Source organism: Suricata suricatta, chromosome 16 (assembly GCF_006229205.1).
Source record: "Suricata suricatta isolate VVHF042 chromosome 16, meerkat_22Aug2017_6uvM2_HiC, whole genome shotgun sequence".
Lineage (NCBI taxonomy): Eukaryota > Metazoa > Chordata > Mammalia > Carnivora > Herpestidae > Suricata > Suricata suricatta.
In genome coordinates this window covers 26,786,171-26,810,559 of record NC_043715.1, presented here as the reverse complement: position 1 = coordinate 26,810,559, position 24,389 = coordinate 26,786,171, and the positions used below count along the sequence as shown (strand labels likewise).

The 24,389-nt window shown below is 44.2% G+C and overlaps 3 protein-coding genes across 3 annotated transcripts in view; 1 reads left to right on the top strand and 2 right to left on the bottom strand.

Annotated features, from left to right (window-relative positions):
* NUDT21 (nudix hydrolase 21) overlaps positions 1 to 1,125 on the bottom strand; it is an 18,356-nt gene extending 17,231 nt beyond the window's left edge. The window contains exon 1 of the mRNA XM_029925382.1: positions 868 to 1,125. Within this exon, the coding sequence (XP_029781242.1) occupies positions 868 to 983 (116 nt within the window). The 5' untranslated portion in view covers positions 984 to 1,125. The remainder of the gene's footprint in view (positions 1 to 867) is intronic.
* Positions 1,126 to 1,335: 210 nt separating this feature from the next.
* OGFOD1 (2-oxoglutarate and iron dependent oxygenase domain containing 1) lies at positions 1,336 to 24,389 on the top strand. Its single transcript, XM_029924854.1, has 13 exons — positions 1,336 to 1,542; positions 3,120 to 3,265; positions 6,878 to 6,924; positions 9,792 to 9,892; positions 13,398 to 13,514; positions 14,098 to 14,189; positions 14,398 to 14,526; positions 14,799 to 14,912; positions 16,337 to 16,416; positions 16,683 to 16,996; positions 22,494 to 22,616; positions 23,095 to 23,153; positions 23,661 to 24,389. Exons 1-13 carry the CDS (start codon positions 1,389 to 1,391, stop codon positions 23,820 to 23,822), a joined length of 1,638 nt encoding a protein of 545 aa, XP_029780714.1. The 5' UTR covers positions 1,336 to 1,388; the 3' UTR covers positions 23,823 to 24,389.
* The window catches only part of BBS2 (Bardet-Biedl syndrome 2), a 47,215-nt gene continuing 37,149 nt past the window's right edge, over positions 14,324 to 24,389 (bottom strand). Inside the window, exons 18-20 of the transcript XR_003903699.1 lie at positions 15,765 to 15,837; positions 14,501 to 14,674; positions 14,324 to 14,413 (exon numbers count right to left, since the gene is read on the bottom strand). The gene's annotated coding sequence lies outside the window, so the exon portion shown is untranslated. The remainder of the gene's footprint in view (positions 14,414 to 14,500; positions 14,675 to 15,764; positions 15,838 to 24,389) is intronic.

Below are 24,389 nucleotides of genomic sequence, written 5' to 3'. Positions count from 1 at the left end.
GGGGGGGGGGAGAGAACACACTGGCAATTTCTTGATCGAGACTGAGCCCAAATGCCAACTACCTGCCACTGACTGCAGGATGGCTTTTGTGACTGACATCGACATGCAATGGCTTAAAGGGCTGTCACAGAAAAGTGTTGAAAATAAAAACGCAGGCCACAGTAGATTCCCTGGGGCTGCAGGCTGCTCCCCTCCACCGTCTGAATGAAAGCCCAGGCCTAACAGTATCCACCCCCCTAAGCTGGGGCCTGCGGGGTGGCTGATTGCTGTCGCTGCGGCAGAGAAGACAACTCTGAACACAGGGATAAAATGTGCTGCGTTCAAGAGCTCAAATGCAATTAAGCAGGTAGGGGGGAAAAAACCCTAAACCTAAGCTTCAGAGCTAGAGCTCGAAAGCTTACCGCTGCATAGAAGTGAGAACTGCAAAAAATGTCACGTTACACCATTCATACCAAAAACACAAAAACACGATCACAAACGTGATGTGAAAACACAAACATTGGACAGGAAAAAGAAACACCACGGTTTGCACCTGATTACCTCTGGAGACATGGGGAGGGGGTGAGCTCAAAGTAAACTTGGGATTTTCTTATAATGACTGAATCGAGGGGCAAGGTTGGGCCAGCCTTCATCCCAGAAAAGGAAAACCCTCTCAAGTAGGGCTCTTAACTCCGTGGCGCCCAAGGACCGGGAACGGGCCCCCGAGGGATCTTCAAAAGCGCGCGTCAGCGAGCGGGACTGGAGGTGGTGGGGAGGCGTGGAGCCCGCCGAGGGCCAGGGGCGCGCCGGAAGGTTGGAGTCTTTAGGAGCACTCACGAGGAAAGGGGTGCCCGCGAAGGCAGCGCGCTAAGGCCAGGCCGCACTTACAGATTGATGGTTCGCTCCAGGGTGAGGGGCTTGGTCTGCTGGATGTACTTGTTGCCGAACTGGTTGACCCCGCGGGGCCAGCCGGTTTGTGAGCGATTGGGCGGCACCACGGACATGCTGGCTGGCTCGAATACTGGCGGCGAGAGGAAATGGGGCAGGCAGGGAGACTTTCCCTGTGCCGGCAGCGATTATTCGCGTCCCCCTCAGCAGACGCCACCCGCCATTAAAATGGGAGCGCAGGAGGAGGTCAATGCACGCCGGAAGTGCACCCACAGCCGCTGGCGGCAGGAAGTAAAGAGGGGTGGCCTGCCTAACCAAGCACCCCTGGGCCAATCGCTGGTGAGATGGCCGAAATATCTGGAGCTTCCATTGGTAAATCAGGAATAGGCTCCGCCTCCTCCTTGGGACTTCCTATTAGGCGGCGCTGGGGAACACGGGATAGGGGGCACTCTGGGAATTGTAGTCCTCTCAGGAAAGTACCTGCTTATTCAGTGTGGCGTTCGTCTGTACCTTAAGAAAAGATGAATGGGAAACGGCCAGCTGAGCCGGGACTCGGCCGTGGGGGGAAAAAGGGAAAGAAGGAGGTGAGAGCGGAGTTTTCGGACGCTGTCACGGAAGAAACCTTGAAAAAGCAGGTGTCTGAGGCCTGGAGCCGCAGGACGCCGTTCCGTCACGGTAACCGAGCGCTGTGAAGGGGGAGCAGCCACGCGGGGTCTGGGGGCCTCTGAGAGTCCTGCCACTCGAGCTGAGCCCTGGGCACCGGGGCCACAAGGGAAGAGGCTTTTGGAGGCAGTATAACTTTGGCCACCTCTGACTGTCCTGCTGTTCTCCATCATTCCAAGTTCGGTTCGGATTTAGAAATCTTAGAAGAGGAAGAAACGTAGGCCCGAGAGTTTGGGGAATCAGAAGAGCGTGCGAGTTCCTAGTTCCTCCGAGGGTAGTGATCGCTTATTCCAAAATAGTGTAGCCAGAGCATTTGTTGTGAGCTGCCAGATAGCTTGCACCTGCGCTTACTCGTTTTTACACGCCTATAGGGCGACTACGTGACTTATTAAAGTAAACAAGTGTTGAGGAAGAAAAGGAACCCACCTTGAAGGATTCCAGCCTCAGCTTCAGATGCCACCTTGGGGGATAAGAATACTGCTTAATGCATCATGCTTTCCCTTCTAGAGATTGCCATGATTTTGCTTTCAGTTGTTAAGTACTTTAAAGAGGTGAGTCCTCGGTGCCTGAATGCGCGTTGAAAGTGATAGCTCTGTGCACGCAGCGACTTGTGAATATCCTGGTCTGTAGGATGGAAGTAGGGATGTGTCTACCACAGCTTGCCAAGGAGATGAAGTGAAATCGTGCGTGTATTGCACCACGCTGTTTGGCACGTGGTAGGTTGTGGTGGTGGTGACTATTATTAGAAGCAGTGGGTAAAATGTTGAGATAGAAATCAAGGCATCAGAAAGTTATGCTTGAACTGATTTTTAAAAAAATGAATGTTGTAACTTCCTCCAGTGGTAACTTGGAGAAAGAAAATGCAGGGTCAAAGAAAAATTTGCCAGCCACTATTGCTATTCTCACTTTCTGAAAATTTATTTATTTTGAGAGAGACTGAGAGCAAACACAAGTGAGGGAGGGGCAGAGAGAGAGCATCCCAAGCGGACTCCACGCTGTCTGCACAGAGCTGGACATGGGGCTGGATCCCCTGTGGTGCTGAGCCGCTATTCACGTTTTTTTAATTAAGTTTGGGGAAAATCAATAAAGAATCTAAAATATATTCAGTCCAATAGCTAATCTTTGAACTAAAAAAACAAAAACAGGGAGCTTAGGGTGGTTCAGTCTGTTAAGCTTTGGAGGTTGACTCAGGTCATGATCTCGGGATTTATGAGTTCGAGCCCCACTTTGAGCTTGCTACTGTAAGCGTAGAGCCCTCTTCGGATTCTCAGTCCCCCTCTCTTTCTGCCTCTCCACTGCTCACTGTCTCTCAAAATTAAACATTTTTTAAAAACTCCAAAAGAGAACCTTAATTTAGTGATATCGCCTGTACTCCTTTTAAGAACTAGGATTTTAAGAACAGTAGTTTTAAAAAGTGATATTGAATGGGTAAAGAAAAAAGAGAAGAGCTTACCCCCAAATCTTAGACTTTAAATACTTGATTTCTGAGAATTCAGGACCATTCCCTTTTGTATTCTCTCTGCTATACCACTTGGGGGTCAAAAACACAAAAGAAGAAAAAGTCACAATTAATGTTTTTCTTCCAACAGAGGCCATTGTCATGGACATGGAACCCTTTCTTCACTGCACGATCCCAAACTTCATTCAAAGCCAAACCTTTTTGGAAGGGCTTCAGAAAGAACTTTTGAACTTGGACTTCCATGAAAAGTATAATGATTTATATAAGTTCCAGCAGGTATTTATGTCCCTTTCACTCTTCCACTTCAGAAATTCATCACCTACAAAGTCATTACCTTTGGACTTGAAGTTTTAGATTGGGTTTGCCTTGGAAGGTCCTTGTCTTGACATCGTAAAAAGCATTCATTCATTTCCCCTAAGCTCACTGAGTGTTAACAATGTGTTAGGTGCTATAATTGTTGCATGGGGCTCTCGGACAGTCCCTGGCCTTCAAACTCTAAAGACTTCAAAATCTAAAATGGTAGAAATGGTAACAATGGCAGCAGACAGTCAAGAAATCCAGGAAGCCAGTAAGTTAAGTACCTTATAAGCGAAGGGGATTAGGTGCATTGTGGGGATTGATATGCTAACGAGAACTGTATGTTGGAAAATAATGACCATTTAAATTTTTGAGTTCATGTCTTTATTTAAGGTGGCTTTATGTATGGCAGAATGTCCACAGAGAGTTATGTCTGTTCCTTTTTTGTGGACGGTTTCATAAGGCGGGAAAGATCATGTCAAAATCATGACTCGGTTTTCTACTCTTAGAAGACAGGGCCCAGTCTGGGTATGGAAATCTAGATCATTCGTTTTCCCAGGGTGGGCAGTGTGTCTGTCTTTAAGCCTTACATATATGATTGAATTAACCACACGACAAAATACACGATATAACTGTTAATAATTCAGGAAAGCCAATTAAAATTAAACTCTTATCCTTAGTAAAGTTACGTAGGTTAATTAAAAACCACAATTGTCTGCCTTTATAATTATATGAACTTCAATAATACTAAATCTCTGTAAGATTTAAGGCTATATGCATCTCTGATTACTAAAATTGAGAAATATAACTTTTTTACTTAATGCAATTCGATGGATGAAAATACTTTTAACTGTGAAGTCAGTGAGTGGCAAAATAATAAAAAGAGCCCTGGGTAATAAGGAGGGAAATTAAAGATTACTTTAGATCACATGGGTGTTTGGTGGAACTCTGTCTACTGGGCTGTGAATAATTTTTACTGTGCTCACATTGGGACTCAGCTTCGTCATCCTAAGGCAGTAAATATAAAACCTGCTTTCAGTCTTCTGTCTCTTCACACTTTGCTTGTATCCTCTTTGCTTGTGCTACGAATTGCCTTAAGTCTATGATACCTTCCAACCTTCCTAACCAAGTATGTCAATAAGAGTTGCCTGATAGTCTGTGTATTTCAGGACAGGCATTATTGAGTGCATGCTTTATGCCATGCCAAGTACTTTATTAATTCATTAAATCCTCAGTCCTATGAAGGAGGTATCTTATTATTCCTGTTTTACAGATGAGGGGACTACATCAGTTTCTCCTTCTCTTCTGGATCATTCCCTTTGACGTATACAAGAAAGATGTTAAAAAAAAATACTCTTGCCCTGACTTTCCCCTTCAGCTACCACCCTAGTCCTCTGCTCCTCTTTGTTTCTTTCTTTTCTTTACATTTTTTTAGAGGGAGAATCTCAAGCAGGCTCCACACTCAGTGCAGAGGCTGACATGGGGCTCAAACCCATGACCCTGGGGTCATGACCTGAGCCTAAATCAAGAGCTGGATGCTCAAACGACTGAGTCACCCAGGCGCCCCTCTCTGCTCCTCTTGACAGTAGCATTCCTTATAAGTTGTCTGTACTTTGTTAAATACGCCTTCTCCCATTCTCTGTTAAGCCCACTTTTCATCAGGCTTTGCCCTACAACTCCACCAAAGCCACCCTTGTCAAGCTCGCTCATGGCTTCTCCATTGGTAAATCCAGTCGTCAGTTTTGAGGCCTCATTTTACTTGACCTCCCAGCAGCACTGGAGCTACTGTGTTACTCCTCTCTCCTGGCGACCTTTCACTTTCCACTCAGAATCCCATGCTCTCCTGGTCTTCCTGCTGCCTCCCTGCCAAGTCCTTGGCTTCCTTTGGTAGGTTTTCCTTTTGTACCTGACTTCTCAGTGATGGAGCACGTTAGGGCTTTGCCCCTGGGCCATTTCCAGGCAGATTTCCAGGGAGTCCCTCGCTTTGCCTCTACTCTTAGATGTCTGTTCAGTGTCTCACACCTTAGTCCAAAGCTCAACTCTTGATTTTCTCCCCCTAACTCTGTTCCACTTGCAACTTTACCAGTCCCAGGTAACAGCAACTCGATCTTTCCAAGGGAATCAGGCTCAAAAACCCTGTCCTCCCTCCCCTCACACCCAGTTTGTCAGGAATTTCTGCAGGCTCTGTCTTCAAAACCTGTCCAGAAAAACCCAGTTCTTTCCACGTCCACAGCCGACAGCCAACACATGGCCCAAGCCATCTTTGTCTCTCATCAGGATTATTCTGTTAGTCTGGTAACCAGTCTCCCTGCTTTTACCCTTGCCCAGCCACACAGTCACAGCCATTTTGTTCTTTATCCTTTAAAATGACAGTGGACCCAAGAGAATCAAAAACACGTTCACATAGAAACTAGTACACAAATGGTCATAGCAGCATTATTCAGAATATCCAAAGAGTAGAATGGTCCATCGCCTGATAAATGGACAAATGAGTGTGGTCTGTCCACACAATGGAATATTATTACTCAGCCAGAAAAAGGTTTGACGTAATGCTGCTGCAACGTGGAGGAGCCTTGGAAACGCGCGGAGAGGAGCCAGCCATGCAAGGCCACAGGTTGTAGGAGTCCGTCTATATGACGTCAGAACAGGCAAATCCATGTGGAGAGGCAGAACGGAGATTAGTGGTGGTCAGGACTTGCGGGAGAAGGGTATGTGCAGGGAGCACCTCATGGGTACGAGGTCTCTTTTTGAGGTGATGATAAATGTTCTAGAACCAGCAGTAGTAGTTTCACAACATGGTGAATATACCAGAATCCATTGAATTACACACTTCTTGAATTACACACTTCTGTATGGTTAAGATGGTAGATTTTATGTTACATGATTTTTGCCCAAGTTTTAGAAATTTAAATTGGGATCCCAATACTCCGTTGCCCAAAAATCCCCATGGTTCCTCATTTCCTTGACAGAAAGCCAGAGTGTTTAGAACAGCTTTCAGGCGACCCCATTGCCTCCTGGGCCTCATCTCCTGTGGCCCTCCCCCGCCCTCTCTGCTCCAGCCACACGGCCTCCTCAGATTTCTTGACTGGGCCAGGCAATGCTTCACACTCAGGACCTTGAATCCTCTGTGCCGAGATAGTCCCTTGGCCTGTTTACCAACCTCCTTCAAGGCTTTGCTTCCCTCAGCGAAGTCTAGCCTGGCCACCGTGTTTGTCCTTGGAGGCCCTTTCGCACCTTGAGCACGCCTACTCCCTCCGACCCTGCTGGTGTCCCCCGTGCATTTGTCCCCTTCTTCAGCCTAACCACCAGCTGTGTATGTTTATTGTCTGTCTCCCTCAAAACATAAGCTCCACTGTCATAACTGGTGAGGAATTTGTCGGATGACCAAGGCACAGGGGGGCTAAGGAGCTCGCCCGGGGCGCAGAGCTACTGCATGTAGAGGGCACACACAAACCCAGGCAGTCTGGCTTCAGAGTCAGGGCTCTTACCCACAATGCTCTGCCGCCAGGGCACTCACTGAACCGCGCTCCTCTGTGTGTCTCATATATGAAGGTAATCGTTTTATTTTTTCTCTCTTTTTTTATGATCAAGTCTGATGATCTGAAGAAGAGAAGAGAGCCTCACATCTGTGCTTTAAGGTAAACAACTAGTCCGATTTGTCGGGTGCGGGAAGTGTTCTATAACATTATGTCATTATCCCACTTTGTAGAGGAGGAAACAGGTGGAGAGATGAGTTCTTCAGGGCTTCCTAGGTGAAGACTGGGGGAGCTGAGGTACAAACTCAAATCAGTCTCATTCCAGGGCCCAACTTCTCAATGATAAAATGTTCAACCTTATTAGTAATCAAAGAAACACTTGATTACTAACATCAAGCATTTTCCACCTATTAGGTTGGCGAATATTAAAAACCCCAGTGTTGACAACTGTATAGACCCCTTTATGCTCTGCTACACCCTTTCTTAGGTGATGGTTTCAAAGAAGTATCAAAGATGTATCAAAACTCTTAAAATTATGCTTATTTTCTGTCGTGTGAGTCCACTTGTAAGAACTTAACCCAAGAAAGTAATTAAGGACATGCTCAAAAATTCCATACAAGATTGTGTGTTGTAAAGCTGTTTAAAATAGCAAAAAAAACATATACAGATTAAATGGCCGTGCACTGAGACTTACATAGCTAATGGCATAAACATAATGTGGAAACTCTACAGCCATTGCCTAGGACGGGTGTGAACTTTGAGATGTGAGTACGATAAACCAGATTTCACAATTCTAAGATACATTTTCCTTTTTCTCATTTTAGCACTGCTGAGATGCAGGGTCTCACAAATGACAGTAGTGCCCTAGTTTAATTGGCAACATTTTTTTAAGTGATATGTAAAATACTACTACTTCTTACAGGCAAAGGCATGTTAGAGTCGATATTATCAAGGGAAAAGATGTTAAAACAGTACACAGAGTGTGAACAATTTTAAGAAAGAGGTATATTTCAACAGAAAGGCAGAAGAATGGGAGGTTTAAATCTGGCTAGTAGGATTTCAGATTTTTGTAACAGTTCCTTTTTTACTTAAAGGAAGTTTTCCCCCCAAGTTTTGCTACAATAAGCACGTGTTGCTTTGGGCTTTTTTTTTTAAGTTTATTTATTTTGAGAGCGAGCACATGTGCACTGAGTGGGGGAAAGGCAGAGAGAGGGGGAGAGAGCAGGCTCCACACTCTCAGCAGGGAGGTAGGGGGAGAGCCCAACGTGGGGCTCGAACCGTGAGATTATGACCTGAGTCAAAATCAAGAGTCAAGGACACTTAACGACTGAGCCACCCAGGCGCCCCTAAGCACATGTTACTTTGGAATAACTGTTTCTCATCTTTACAGCATTCCTATATATGATAGCAGCCTGGACAGGTTGTTATTTCTTCCAAATCCCGAACTACTGCTTATGCATTAACTGTAACTCATAACATTTTGTACTTATTTAGACCTTTTGTTGTTGTTCCAAAGAGACATGATTGAGCTTTAAGGCATTATTATCTCATCAGCTCACAGCAGGCCTCTGGTAAGGATTTCCTGTGGGACCGAGATTCCATTCTGTACACGCAGGGTAACAGCCGGATGGTGTGAGAGACGTCAGTCCTTGGTCTTTATAGAAAGGTGACCTTTATACTTCCCAGTTGGGTCCTGCAATTTCTCTCATAAATACAATTGACAAGTGAGAATAATGACAGAAAATAACCCTGTCCTCATGACACCCTCACAGAGTGACTGGAGGAAGAGCTTTGTACGGAGGAGATTTGAGGAAGCCAACGTTACCAGTAAAAGAAGGATTTAAGGCTTTGGTAGTAGTTGCTTAAAGCAAGACTTTGCAGAAATGTTTGCACCCACATCTCAAGCCTGGTTCAGCGCTTCGCTCTGCTGGCTCATCCTGTGTAATTTGCAACTCTGTTTTTAAAGTTACATGGCACTTCTGGGTGAACTAGCCTAGCACAGTATTTTACAGAAGTTTTTTTGGTTTGGTAATGCTTAGTACAGAAGATGTACTCGGTATTAAAATCTGAGGTCAGCCTGAAGACCTGATATTTACGAACAGCACAATTACGTTTTGTGGGAATTTCCACTGTGCACAACTGGACTACGAGGAGCCCCAGAATATTGTCTGTGGGCACGTATGTGAACTAATGTTAAGTCATTTCAAAATGATTTGAATTCATTGAGATTAACAGTTCCAAAGTTGATTGGCTGAATGAGGGATAAATTGTCTTAAAGAGATTTCTGTACAGAGAGCCACATCAGGTGGGAAATGGAAATGGTCGGCATCTTTTAGTGGTGTCCTGCCAGCATCAGAAGTTCTGTGAAAGGGACACCTGGGTGGCTCAGTCAGTTAAGTGTCTTTGGCTCAGGTCATGATCTCATGGCTCTGGAGTTCGAGCCCCACGTCGGGCTCTGTGCTGATGGCTCAGAGCCTAGAGCCTGCTTAGATTCCGTGTCTCTGCCTCTCTGCCCCTCTCCTGCTCGCTCGCTCTCTCTCTCTCTCTCTCTCTCTCTCTCTCTCTCTCTCAAAAGTAAATATTTAAAAAAATAAAAGAACTTCTCTGAAAGATTTTCCTGATTGCTACCCAGTTAGCATAATACACACCACTATTGCAACTTAAAGTGTTTAATCTACAACAGTGTCACCCAAGTGGTCGTTCAGCAGTGGAGCCAGTTTTAGTGCTGAAGAACACACCTAAAAATCAGTAACCTTGGAATGGAACATCAGTGCGGTAAATTATGACAGAGGCATGATAGGGCATGCCATAAATTTTAAGAGGCAGAAAGTAAAATGAATCAGAGCAAAAATAGATTAAAGTAGGTAGATTTGCATTTCTTTTTCTTTATTTCAGTTCCAAATCCTAAACTGTGCAAGTTTACAGAAAAGACTAAACTGCAGCCTCCAGGAAAAAGTAGTTGTGGCCTTGATCCAAATGGAGGCCTCACTGCGGCCTGACGAGTGATCTTTGTGTACATTTATTTCTAGGAAAGTTCTGTTTGAAGGTTTCCGGACTTGGCTTGCTGACATTTCCAAGATTGACCTGGAATCAACTATTGACATGTCCTGTGCTAAATATGAGTTCTCGGGTAAGAAAGATCAAGCCCTTGATGTGTGGGAGCACTAAAGGCTTTAACCAAACAGTGACAAGAAGGTGGCACCAGAGTGCCAGACTCCTGGACCGCGTGTCCCCGAGTGGCATAGAACCTTCTCAGTATGGAGCAGTTGCCCCGGCTCATAGACCGAGACGCCCATCTCACTGGAAGGTATAATAAGGCAGGGCTTCTCCTTGCTGGAAATGCGAAAGCCGTTGGCCACGTTTTCAGGAAAACGCTAATCACACGCAACCAGCTTTGTGTAGAGTATGAGGAAGCTCAGAGGTGGTGGTGTAAACTCTACCCGCAGAACCACATTCTTAAGGAACAAAAACCTCAAGCAATATAGAAGGATACAGCGCAAACCTTGACAGTCCCCTTCCCTTTCTTTTTGTCCCTTCAGCCCCTCAGAGGTATCCATGGTCACCAGTTCCCTTTGAGAGCACATAAATGTCTTTTTGAAAACACACTTGGGTTTTTTTTTTTTTTGGTCTGGAAGATAAAGTGTTTTGTTTTGTTTTCCCGAGTCCCAATTTTGATCTGGGTTTACTCTCACACAATGTAAAGTATAATTAGGGGAAGTATAAATTGGTAGCAACTTCTTGAAGATAACTGAGTGGTACACAGGAAGAGTCCTTTCATATGCCCCTTTTTTTTAAAAAAGAAAAAAAAGAAACTTTGTTTTTCAATTGGAATAACTTCAAACATACAGAAAAGTGGCAAGCATAGTACAAATAACTCATTTCCCGTTGTACTTGAGAGTAGGCTGTCGTTCTGCCCCAGGACCCCAAGTACTGCAGTGATTCCTCCAACAAGGACACTCTCCTGTATGAGAGCGATAAGCCATCAAAATCAGGAAGTTGAGATTAATATATGAGCCCCATCTAACTTACAGGCTCCACTCAAGTTCTGTTATTTGGTCCTTGATTGCAGAAGGATCTAGGGGCACCTGGGTGGCTTAGTCCGTTGAACGGCTGACTTCGGCTCAGGTCTTGGTTTCACAGTTCGTGCGTTCGAGCCCTGTGTCGGACTCTGCTGTCAGACGAGCCTGCTTCAGATCCTCTGTCCACCCCTCTCTCTCTGCACCTCCCATGCTCACTCGCTCTCAAAAATAAATACACAAAAAGTAAATAAAATAAAATACACGTTCAAAAGGATCCAGTTCAGGATTGCGTCGTGCATGTAGTTGTCATGCCTGGTTGAACAGTTCCTAAGTCTTTCCTTGACTTTCATTGTCTTAATATTTCTGAAGGTTTATGGAGGACTCATTTAAAAAATTTTTTTTCCTAATGTTTTATTTATTTTTGAGAGAGAGAGAGACAGGGTAGGGTAGGGTCAGAGAGAGAAGGAGACACTGAATCCGAAGCAGGCTCCAGGCTCAGAGCTGTCAGCACAGAGCCTGACGTGGGGCTCACACCCATGAACTGTGAGATCATGACCTGAGCCGAAGCTGGATGCTCAACCGACTGAGCCGCCCAGGCGCCCCGCGAAGGAGTCATTTTGTAAAACTTCCCTCATTTTGAGTTTGCCTGATGCTTCCTCGTGATTAGATTCAAGCCATGCATTTTTGGTGGAATATTACAGAATTAATTATGTGGGTTTTTTTTACCTGCATCTTATCAAGTGGCACATGTTTCTATCTGTTATAGTCTAGTGATACTAACTCTGATTACTTAATTAAGGTGGTGGCTAATGTCAGGTTTTTCTTTTTTTTAATTAAAAAAATTTTTTTAATGTTTATTTAATTTTGAGAGCGAAACAGAGCACGAGCAGGGAAGAGACAGAGAGAGAGGGAGACACAGAATCCGAAGCAGGCTCCAGGCTCTGAGCTGTCAGCACAGCACACGGGGTTCAAACTCACGGACTGCGAGATCATGACCTGAGCCAAAGTCAGACACTTAACTGACTGAGCCACCCAGGTGCCCCAGCAACCTCTGATATTTCTTGCTGAATTATTACTATGCAAGTTGCCAAACGGGGATTTTTTTAAATAATAAAATTGTATCTTTTACATTTGTCAGTTGTCATTCCACTGTAAAGGAAATATTCCCCTCTTTCCATTTATTTATTCATCAACTATGTTGGTGTGGATTTATGGTTACTGTTTATGTAGTAGGCTAAAATCAGTTGCTGTCATTATTCTGATGCTCATATTGTCCCTGATTTGATCAAGAGGAGTCCCTTAAAACTGACTTCAATGTCCTTTTGATGTGTCCCCATCATTCTTAATATATCTTAGTTTGTAGCAAAACAACATTTTCCAGGCTTATTTAACATTTCTCCTGCTCTAGATCCAGAGTCGACCATTCCTCCAAAGTTTCTTGTAGTGAAGAATGATATTAAATATCAAGATCTGGGTGGCTCAGTCGGTTAAGCATCCAACTTCAGCTCAGGTCATGATCTCATGGTTTGTGTGTTCGAGCCCCACATCTGCTACTGTCAGTGCAGAGCCCGCTTCAGATCCTCTGTCTCCCTCTCTCTCTGCCTCTCTCTCTCTCTCTCTCAAAAATAAACATTTTTTTAAAAATCACGATCTGGACTATAGGTGTTTTTGCTATTAGGATGTCATCACTCCCGGGTTTTTCAGTGGAAAAGAGGCAGCAGACACACACACAGGCACATACACGCACACATGTGCATTTACATTTTTGTGTTTCAACATCTCGAAATATGTAAGTATCTATAGAAACATCTACACTTACATCTATATAAACATCTCAATTCACAGCTGATTCCTGCAGTTGCAGTCCAACACTACAGGGTTTATCAGGGATTTTGCCATTTCCGTATTTGTAACTTCCTTCCTCAGCAGAGAGAACCTTGACTTCCATTATCTTCTATGTATTTCTTTCTCGATCACAATCCCTCCGTGTGAGAACAGTCTCAGTTCCCCATGGCACGTCTTCCCTCCCCTGCCTCACACAGACGCTGCCCTTGCTCAATTCCACCAAATGGCCCTTAGAAGTTTTAGCTCGAGAGATTAATGGAAATCAGTACCAAAAGATCTATGTACAGTGATGTTCACTAAGGCATTCTTTCTTAATAGATGAGAAATGGAGACAATTAACAAGTGGAAGATTAATTAAAGGGGAAGGAAGATAATTCATAATCCATATGGTAGACTACGTGGCCTTTAAAAAGCATGACAGGTGTGTATACTGACGTGGACACTTACCATGTGATAAAAAGGCCACAAAACAACCACTGTAGGATACCATCTTTGAAAAGCAAACGTATGTAGGAAGAATACTGGAAAAATAAGCAAAAATACTGTTAGCGATTCTGGGGTCTGTCTCTGGGCCCTTTGGTGCTTCTGGAGTCCTCTGTGTTGCCCGCTTTACGTCTCCAATTATAAAACAGGAGAAATCAGTGTCACTTTATAGCTGGAGGAGCTCACATTACAGATGAATATCAAATGGGCTGATATGAAATGCTGGATCTGATATCGGCTGCTCCTTGCCGGTGCGGGGACATTAAAGTTTGCATTGCACTATTGCAGATGCCCTCCTCTGCCACGACGATGAGCTGGAAGGGCGCCGGATCGCCTTCATTCTTTACCTGGTGCCTCCCTGGGACAGGAGCTTGGGGGGCACCCTGGACCTGTACAATGTGGATGGTAAGAGCAGCGCGCGCTCCTAAGCACCGGTAGCCACTTCTGAGTTCTTACACGCAGCATGTGTACTCACCTGAGGAGGCAGAAGCCATTCAATAGAGTGAGAATCGCAGGGGGAAGGGATGCCAGCCCCATGGCTGCCTCTCTTAAGTTGTTCTTGAAGTCGTCATTACTCCAGAGATGGAGTCCATTCACAGGCCTTGGCAGACCCTACTTCTGAATACTGACTGCAGAAAGGTAGAATGCGTGTACAGCCACCTGCGACCATCGGTCTGCCAGGGTGAGTCCATCTGCCAGGAAGCCAGGGCTGTTTTCTAAGGACCAACACCCAATGTTGACTCTGGAAAACTTTCCGAACTTATTTCAGCCCTCATCGATAATAGAGGAATGGTGTAGAGAGAACAGATACCACCCAGCAGATCCAGCAAGTATGAGGGAGACAGATGAAAAGGGATGCGGTTTGGGATCTGCAGGGTACATCTAGTTCCCCCTAGAAATCTACGAACTGTCAGAGTGAAACAAGACAGCCTGGAAGAGGTTAATGATAACGAAACCACATTTGTGTCTGTCTTTTCTCCTGGTACAGAGCACTTCCAGCCAAAGCAGATTGTCAAGTCTCTTATCCCTTCGTGGAACACACTGGTTTTCTTTGAGGTGTCTCCAGTATCCTTTCACCAGGTAAAGATCATAAACCGCAAGCATCCAGAGGGTAAGCATCATGCTTTTGAGTTCCCCGTCACCAAAACGGGACAGCTTCCTGCTGGCCCCCCGTGGCCAGACTGTGCCCGCCACTGCGGTGATGGGTCTGGAAGTCCGTGCACCCCAGCTGGTGACCTTCCCCCTTGTCTGGTGTGTTCGTTCACGTGCTGCTGGCCTTTCTTTTCAGGTGTCCGAAGTCCTGTCTGAAGAAAAGTCACGTTTGTCTATAAGTGGCTGGTTCCATGGTCCTTCGCTGACCAGACCCCCCAACTACTTTGAACCCCTCATACCTCGGAGCCCGCACATCCCGCAAGATGTAAGCGTAACCCTATTGTCGGGCCTCTTCTCTAGAAGCTGCAGCATGTCGTTTGTTTTCCTGGTAATGAAACCAGACTTGGCATTTGCTCTTCCACTCTTCTTAGATAAACCTCTGATAGTGTCTTTTCTCAGGCAGTTTTCCAGCACTTTGATGCGTAACAAGGGGAAAATTATAGAGTGAGAATCTGCAGATATTTTACTAGCGTGTAATGACATAGGAACAAAATAGGAACTGTGAACTCATGTTTTGCATCTACTGCTTCTTTTAAGCATGAAATTTTATATGATTGGATCAACCCTACTTATCTGGACATGGATTACCAAGTTCAAATTCAAGAAGAGTTTGAAGAAAGGTCTGAAATCCTCCTAAAGGAGTTCCTTAAGGTAAGCCAGCATGTCCTGTCCTGTATATCTTGGGGACACCCAGTAGCATTCCCTAATGAAATCTCACTGTTATACCAACTTCTGCTTCTGTCTTTCTTGCTCCTTGGGTGGGTGAACAGGGATCACTAAAGTTTTGTTTTATTCCTCATTAGAATGTTTATATCATCCCCTTCTTCAAATAAAATATGGAAGCAGTTCTGGCAGCTGACATTGGTAGCAGTTGTATGCTTAGTGGGTTAGGAGTCCCTGGGGTGTTCCCCAGTTTTCTAGAATCTTCATCGTGCATACACACACGCACATAAGCATGTGCACACATGCGCGCGCACACACACAAACTAGCTTCTACCCTGAGAGGCAGTTGTTTAGTTTCCTTCCCATTCATTTGGTGAATACGGTTCACTATAAGCTTATTGCTGTTAGTAGGGAGATTATTAACTGATCAACACCTTTAACGAGTGTTTGGCAAGGATGAGGCAACACATTTCAGTGGAGAGGGAACTGCAGAAGTCAGAAGGACTCTGTATTCATGTCTGAGCTCTGTGATTTTACTAACCTGAGCAAATCACTAAACCTCTCTGAGCTGCCATTTCATCATGAATTAAACTGCGATAGGACCTGCCTTGCTCGTCTCAGAGAGTTACTGTGAGGGCCACGCGAGGCCACAGAAACTCGTGTGGGGCTTCACGGTGGGTCCTGGGCCCCATGGGAGCCCCAAGAGCCTCCCTCCTGGAGAAAGATCAAGGTTGAGACGCTACATACTGCCTCTCTCTCTCAGAATTTTAAAGCTGACATATTAAGAAATTGGAGAAGCATAGTAAATAAGCTTGCTTGACCTTATTTTATTGAGCTTACCCAAACCAGGCTCTGTGATCCTCGTCCTGTTCTACAGCTGATGGGACTGCGGTGTTGAGAACATTCCAGGAAGCTGCATTAAAGAAGTAGAGAGAAAGCCTCATGAGCATAGTTCAACAGATCAGTCAGCTTCTTGCTCTGTTCTTGGCTTTTTATATTTATAAGGCTGAATAAATAAAAGTGAGGCCCGCAGAGATTTGCATTGTCATGGCCTTGGCTATTTTGCAGCTTAATGTTTTCCCCTCATATCTTCTGGGTTGAAGAGTCTGTATCATGGTCTTCATTTTGTAAATGCAGGAGGCTGAGATGTCTAGCAATTTGACATAAGATGTACAGCTGCTAAAGGAGATGGTCCAGATTAACACTCAAATCTCTTGACTAAGGCATACTGATGATTTATCCAGTCTTCATTCTAGCTTCACTGCATCAGGCCTGGGGTTGGGGGGCGGGCAGTGGGTGTCAGCGGCCCTTTTAGGAATCAGAATGATTCTGCAGAGCTGCTCCAGCTGCAAGACCAGCTGTGGGACCACAGGGAGAGTCCCTAACTGCTGCTTTCTGTGCTCATTTTCCAGCCTGAGAAATTTGCAGAGGTCTGTGAGGCTTTGGAGAAAGGAGATGTGAAATGGAGCAGCCGAGGCCCCCCCAACAAAAGGTAGAACCAAGATGTTTGCATTTAGCACCTGCCTGGTGGCCAGCCAGGCTCACCTCCAATAATAAGACATTGGCCCTGGTGGTATTTCATCCCCAGGGCCATCTGGTAGCAGGCCCCGAGAAAACCTCACCATTAGAACCACCAGTGAGTCAGTGAGCTATGCCAAGGTTTAGGCAGTGGGGTGCAAAGCTAACGATCAGCTTTTATTCCATGCTTGGTATTACGTCTGTGGCTTCGATGAACAGCTTGGCATCGCTGCTTTCTAGGTTTTATGACAGAGCTGAGGAGAGCAAGCTGCCTAGCATCCTGAAGGACTGCATGCACTTATTTCGCTCCGAGGCTCTGTTCTTGCTGCTCTCCAACTTCACAGGCCTGAGACTCCACTTCTTGGCCCCTTCGGAGGAAGATGAGGTGGAGGACAGAAAGGAGGGTGAAGGCACCTCCGCGGCTGATCACACCGAAGAAGGGACTAGCCATAGCTCCCCTGGGCCAGAGAGCCCTCAGATGGCCGTCAGCAACAGCAGCCAACAGAGCAGTGAACAGACAGACCCAGAGTCAGAGGAAAACGAAGCCAAGAAAGGTAAGCTGTCGCTATGATTTGTCCTTCTGGACCCTTAAGCACTCGCTAGTCAATCATTAATTCACCCAGCAAATGTTTCTTGAGCATGTGCTATATGCTAGGCCTGTTTTGGGAACTGGAGGACAGAACAAACAAGGTCTCTGCTCCCTCAGAGCTTATATCGAGAGGACAAAGATTAAACGTGCACACGTACCACAAGACACCAAATAATAAGTACCGTGTGGAGAACTTTCACAGGTTGTGTGTGAGGAACGACTGCGTGGCCTCTTAGGTGAAGGGCAGTTGGAAACGCCTGTCTCGGAAGCTGCCCTCTCAGCTCAGCTTGGAGTACCAAGAAGGCTGGGTGGGAAGAACATTCTGGGCGGGGGAACAGCTCGTATGTTGAGGCTAATGATATGCAGACAGTAGACAGAAAGAGGACTGGCCGTGCCCCCAACTACTTTAAAACACAACAACATCACGGAGAGGAAGGTGAGCCGTGTATTTCTGCCAAGGGCCAATAGCAGCCTGAGAAAAAGTTGCTTGCATTTGGGCAAATGGACAGAAAGAAATTGTTATTAGAAGTGGAGGGAGTGTAGGGGCGCCCGGCTGGCTCAGTAGGAAGAGCATGCGACTCTTCATCTCAGGGTCCTGAGTTGGAGCCCCACGTTGGGTGTGGAGATTACTTTAAAAGTTTTTTAATTAAAAAAAAATTTACAAAGTAGAGGAAGTGTTTAATCATCTACAAACAAGATGAAAAAGAGAAACATACAGGAAATTTAAGAGGCAAGGCTCCGGTGGCCTTGGTGACCGAGTAGTTACCAATTCAACGTGCATGGTTCAGTACCTACTAAAGCAGTCGAGAAAATCTGTTTTCTGATTCGTCTCCTCGGTTTTACTCTCACTGCTTCCACTTTGGTCGCTTGAGAAGGACCCCACGCAGTTAGAAGTGCAAAGACTTGGGAGGTGGGTAGCCATGGAACCAAACCCCACAGTGTGACATGGAAACACAAGCAGCGTCGCGCAGAGTCTGTGGCCTCCCAAACTGACCTGTCGCTTTGGTCACCACAGGTACTTAGAACACCCAGACCCAGGTAGCTTTTTCTGTGCTACTCAATACACAACACTTTCTCTAATAATATTTTTAATGTTCTTTTACTTATTTTTGAGAGAGATGGAGAGAGAGTGCATGCGAGACAGGGCACACAAGCAGGGGAGGGGCAGAGACAGAGAGGGAGACACAGAATCTGAAGCAGGCTCTGGGCTGTCAGCACAGAGTCCGACGCAGGGCTTGAACCGGTGAACTGCAAGATCATGACCAGAGCTGAGATCAGACACTTAAGTGACTGAGCCACCCAGGTGCTCCAAGATAGCTTTTCTTTAAGATAAAGGTTGGCTTTCCTTGATATTTGAAATTGGCATCTATCCCTGGGCGCTAAAAGGAATCAGGTGAAGATCAGTGGGGCCTCATGGGCTTTTTAAAAAAAAGTATTTGTTTACCTCTATTCCTTTTAGTTTCATTATTATGGGAACCTGCAACTTGGGGGAAAAAAATCTATAGAGGCAGCCAAAAGATGCTTTATTCTATTACTAAGCATCTGCTGGACAGAGGACCCTGGCCCAAAGCAGAGCAGGGAATACAAAAAGTAAATGTGAAAAGTAAATGTTTGCAAAGTTTGTCATCTTAAAAGGGTGGGGACCAAGCTGTAAAGGAGCAGAGTTTTTATATTTTATTACAGTTAAACTGGTATAAATTCAAATTAGAGGCTTTATAACTTCAGCATGTTAAATGTAACCCATGGAGTAACCAAAGAAAATAGCTATAGAACATACATAAAAGGAAACAAGAAAGGAATTTAAATGTTTCAATGCCAAAAAATCAATTAAACACGAAAGACAGGAATGCAGGAAATCGGGAAGAAAAAGCTAGAATGCATTTAGAAAGCAGGGGTGCCTGGGCGACTCAGTGGGCTGAGCATCTGACTCTTGATTTCAGCTCAGGTCCCGATCTCACAGTCATGGAATGAAGCCCCTCATTGGGCTCCACACCAAGCATGGAGCCTGCTTAAGATTCTCTCTCTTTCTGCTCCTCTGCCACATGCTCTCTCTCTCTCTCTCTCTAAAATAAAAAAAAATTTAAATTAAAAAAAGAGCAAAATGACAATTCACTCTTTATTAGTAATTATTTTTCTTAATGTGTTTTATGGTTATTCATCTTGAGAGAGAGAAAGCATAAGCAAGGGAGGGGCACAGAGAAGGAGAGACAGAATCCCAAGCAGGCTTTGCCTGATCAGAGCAGAGCCCAATGCAGGACCCGAACTTAACGATCTGAGCCGAGATCAAGAGTCCGACGTTTGACTGACTATGCCACCAGGCACCCCTCTAGTAATTACTTTAAATGTAAATGACAGTAAAGAGATTGGCCAAATAGACAGGAACATATGATTCAACTATCTGCTGTCGGGGCACCTCAGTGGCTCAGTCAGTGAACCGTCCAACTGCATCTCAGGTCATGATCTTGAGGTTCGTGAGTTTGATCCCTGCATAGAACTCACTGCTGTCAGCATGGAGCCTACTTTGGGTCCTCTGTCCCCCTCTCTGCCCCTTCCCTGCTCTTTGTCTCTCAACAGTAAATATAATTTAAAAGTTAAAAAAAACAGAATTTCTTAAAAACAAAAAACAAAACTGTCTGCTATCTACAAGGGACTCACCTGAGATCCCAGAAGCATAGACAGATTGAAAATCAAAGGATGTTCCATGCAAGTAGTAACCAAAATGGAGCGGGAATGGCTATACGAATATCAAGTAGCCTTTATCTTTATTTTATTTAATTTTTTAAGATATCATACAAATATCTTCTCTACTCACAATAGGGTGAAGTTAAAAAGAAATGAGCTAAGAAGCCATGAAAAGATACAGAGGAACCTTAAGTGCGTATTACTAAGTGAAAGAAGCGAGTCTAAAAAGCCTACTTGTTGTATGATTCCAACTCTATGACATTCTGGAAAAGGCAGAACTAAGGAGAGAGAAAAGTCAGTGGATGGAAGGCAGTAGGAGAATGGGAGGGACGAATTAGGTGGAGCACAGGGCGGGGTGGGGGAGGGGGACATGACATTAAAACTGTCGCGATGGATACTCGACATTACACATTTACCAAGACAAATAGAATGTATAGCCCATGGATTTTAGTTGTTAATTATGTGTCCGTATCAGTTTTGTCAATTGTAACAAGTGAATAACACTAAGACGGGATGTTAATATTAGGAGAAACGGGAGGTAGGGCAGTCTATCTTTTTATTTTTATTTTATTTTTTTATCAACATGGAATATGTAATTAAATTAACAGAATAATATATTTTAAAGAGGCCTTATGTATCATTGAGGGTAATAGTTATCATAAAAAAAATGAATAATCTGATTCCAAATAATCTGCCATGAAATTGACAAAATTATATCTAATTCTTAGTGAATATTGGATTTTCATATTTCTTGGTTTTTGTTTCAAAGTGTTTATTTTATTTTGCTTTAACACATATGTTATATACTTAACAATATATACAATGCTTTTGTATCTATATACTTTACATATTAGAATAGTTTTTCATATTTTTTATATAATTTCAATTCCACTAGAGTTAACACAGATAACACTATTAGTTTCAGGTGTACAATATACAATTCTTTACATTACTCACTCTTATCATGATTAAGTGTACTCCCCACCCCTGTTTCAGCCATCCCCCAACCACCTCCCAACACTTTGTTTTCACAGATCATCAGTTTGTTCTCTATAGTTAAGAATCTGGGGGGTTTTTTTGGTTTGTCTCAATTTTCTTTCAATTGTTCTCCTTTCATTTGTTTTTTAAAGTCCATCTGTGTGTGAAATAATATATTTGTCTTTATCTGACTAACTTCACTTAGTATTATACACTCCAGATCCATCCATATTGTTGCAACTGGCAAGATTTCATTCTTTTTTATGGTTGAGTACTATTCCATTTTTTACATACACCACTTCTTTAACCATTCATATATCAGTGGATAAATGGGTTGCTTCCATAACTATTGTAAGTAATGCTACAGTACACATAGGGGTACATATATTCCTTTCAATTAGTGTTTTGTACTCTTTAGATAAATACCCAGTAGTGAAATTACTGGATCATGTAGTAATTCTATTTTTAATTTTTGAGGAGCTTCCATATTGTGGAAGTGGTTACACCAATTTGTATTCCCATCAACAGTGTACAAAGGATTTTTCTCCAAATCCTTATGAGTTTCATGAGTTTTTGCTTTTAGCCATTCTGACAGGTATAAGGTAGTCTTGTGTTCTGGTTTTGATTTGCATTTATCTGATGAAAAGTGATGTTGAGCAACTTTTCATGTATCTATTGGCTATCTGTCTTTGGAATAATGTCTGTTCATGTAGTCTGCCCATTTTTAATTTTGTTTTGTTTTGTTTTGTTTTGGGGCTGTCAAGTTGTATAAGTTCTTTATAACCCTTTATTGGGTATGTCCTTTATAAATACCTTCTTCCATTCAGTAGGTTGCCTTTAGTTTGTTGATTGTTCCCTTCACTTTGCAGAACCTTTTTATTTTGATCTACTATGAAGTTTACTTTTGCTTTTGTTTCCCTTGCTTAGGAAAAATATCATCATGTGATGCTACAGGCGATATCAAAGAAATTATTGCTTGTGTGCTCTTCTAGGATTTTTATGGTTTCAGGTCTTACATTTAGTCCTTAATCCATTTTGAGTTTATTTTTGTCTATGGTATAAAGAAGTGATACAGTTTCATTCTTTTGCATGTAGCTGTCCTGTTTTCCCAACATTTCCGACTCCATATCCTTGCCTCCTTTGTTGAAGATTAATTGAACATATAATCATGGGGTTATTTCTGGGTTTCCTAGTCTATTCTATTGGTCTGTTTATCTGTTTTTGTGCCAGTATTATATTGTTTTGAGTACTACAGCTTTTATTTTTATTTTTTTTAACTTTATTTTTGAGAGGGGGGGGCAGAGAGAGAGAGAGAGAGAGAGAGAGAGAGAGAGAGAGAGACAGTGAGCGGGGAGGGGCAGAGAGATAGAGGGAGACACAGAATCCAAAGCAGGCTCCAGGCACTGAGCTGTCACCACAGAGCCTGACGCAGGGCTCAATCTCACAAACAGCAAGATCATGACCTGAGCCGAAGTCGGATGCTTAACCAACTGAGCCGCCCAGGCACCCCTGTAGTCTGTTTAAAAGTATAGTATTTATTCTTGTTATCATTTTTTATTTTGGCAGCTAAATATATATTCTATCTGAAACTAACTGTAAAGAGAGTGTCAACTTCTCCCCGCCAAATGTGGTACCTTTCTGACAATCACTGTAAGGCTTGTTGGGTGGAGCAGGAGGTCAGAGGGTTTGTGGGAGTGATTTCACTTTAGTGCTGGATCATTCCTGCGTACTATTCCCTTACGATCTAGCAGTTGTATCAATTTATTTTAGATTTTCTCTGGCCTTCTGTTGTCTTTTCTTAGACTCAAGTGTCCCCACATGCCAGGGGGAACTGAGGCGTTGGAAGACTGGTCACTACACTTTGATCCATGACAACAGCAAGACTGAATTTGCCCTGGATTTACTTCTCTACTGTGGCTGTGAAGGTAAGAGGCAGGGAGGAAAGCAGGGAGCAGTTTCCAGAAGAGGGCAGTCCCTCTCGGTGGCCCTCCCCAGCTGACCCAATTCAGAAGTGCTGTGCGTCGGCCAGGATCGCGGATCCCAGAGCGCCCTGTTGGAAGGGATCTTGGGGGTCATGAACTTCAGTCTCCCCAGCTCAAAGGGTTTCTAGCTATGACTAAGGTCTAGGGGATGTGGACCAAACCATCATTTCCTCCAAGGAACCACCCCCTCAGATCTACATCTTCTATGTAATTTTCCTTCCAGGTGTATTTTACATTTAATTCTTAGTCTTCAGTTCTTATTCAGCGTTGGCTGAACAGTAAATTCTAGCTCAGAAGCCATAGAGTTGATTACCACGGAGCTCCCAGATTCCCCAGGCATGAGCGGCTTGGGATGGGCGACAGGGTGATGCAAGCCTTGTCGGGAGAGCTTTCTGATGCTGTTTGTCTTCCCTTTTGTAAGGCTGGGAGCCAGAGTATGGTGGCTTTACCTCCTACATTGCCAAAGGTGAAGACGAAGAGGTAAGTGCTTCTGACAGAAAACTGTACTTCTTAGTTCTTAAGGCAGCTTTCATTCTTCAGAGACCCAGTTTTTAGGACCTTCTGCGCCAGTGTCCTTGGCAGATAAATCCGTGACGCTCTGCCTGGCACTGGTTCTGATTCCTAGTAGTAAGTACTCAGCAAGGAATAAAGACGCCAAAGGATAATCACTAAGCCTTTATTCTACCCTATTGATAAGTTGCATACACGTTAAGAGTTGCATGGTGCATTCCCGTGAAATCTCTGCGTATAGTAAGGAATAACTGCATGACGTAAAACTTCTCTGGGTCCATATTGGAAGGGGGCCCGTTGGGAAATGCCTTGACAGCCAGAGCAAAGGCGCCTCCTCGTAAAGGGTCTTTTAAAAGATCCCCCGTCCCCAGTCTGAGTACATGGTGTGAAAACCATCTGTTGTGCGGTGAATTGTTGAAGAAAAGAGTTGAGAATAAATTCTGTGTTCCGATGTGACACTGCGTTCGCTTGTTTCAGCTGCTAACCGTGAATCCAGAAAACAACTCTTTGGCACTGGTCTACAGAGATAGAGAGACGCTGAAATTTGTCAAGCATATTAACCACCGAAGCCTAGAACAAAAGAAGGCCTTCCCAAATAGAACAGGCTTCTGGGACTTCTCGTTTGTCTATTATGAATGACAGGGCTGGGCAAGGCCGAAGACAAGAGACCTTTCCTTGCTCGGTACTGGCAAGTGTGGAAGAGCTCAGCATCAGGCGGAGAGCTGCAAGGTGGCCTGTGTGACCGTGTCCTCAAAACTGCGGTAGGACTCATCGTTATTGTCCGCAGTCTAGACCTTGAGCTTGAAGCCAGGTATTTCTCTCTTGATGTAAAAAAAATTTTTTTTTACATTCAGTTTTTCATTTTCCATATGGACTTCCTTAGTGATTTCTTAAAAATTTTTGTGTGTGGTAAAATACACACGACATAAAGTGTACCATTTTAACCATTTTTAAATGTATACGTAAGTGACATTAAGGATAGTCACATGGTTGTGCAACCGTCACCGCCATCCATCTCCAGAACCTTCCCATCCTCCCAGACTCAAACTGTCCCCGTTAAAGAGGAAGTGCCCGTCCCCCTCCCCAGCCCCTGGCCGCCACCGCACCACTCTCGGTCTCTGTCTGCATTCATAGAAGTGTAACAATGTAATATTTGCCCTCCTGCCACTGGCTCATTCCACCCAGCATAAAGTCTTCCAAGGTTCA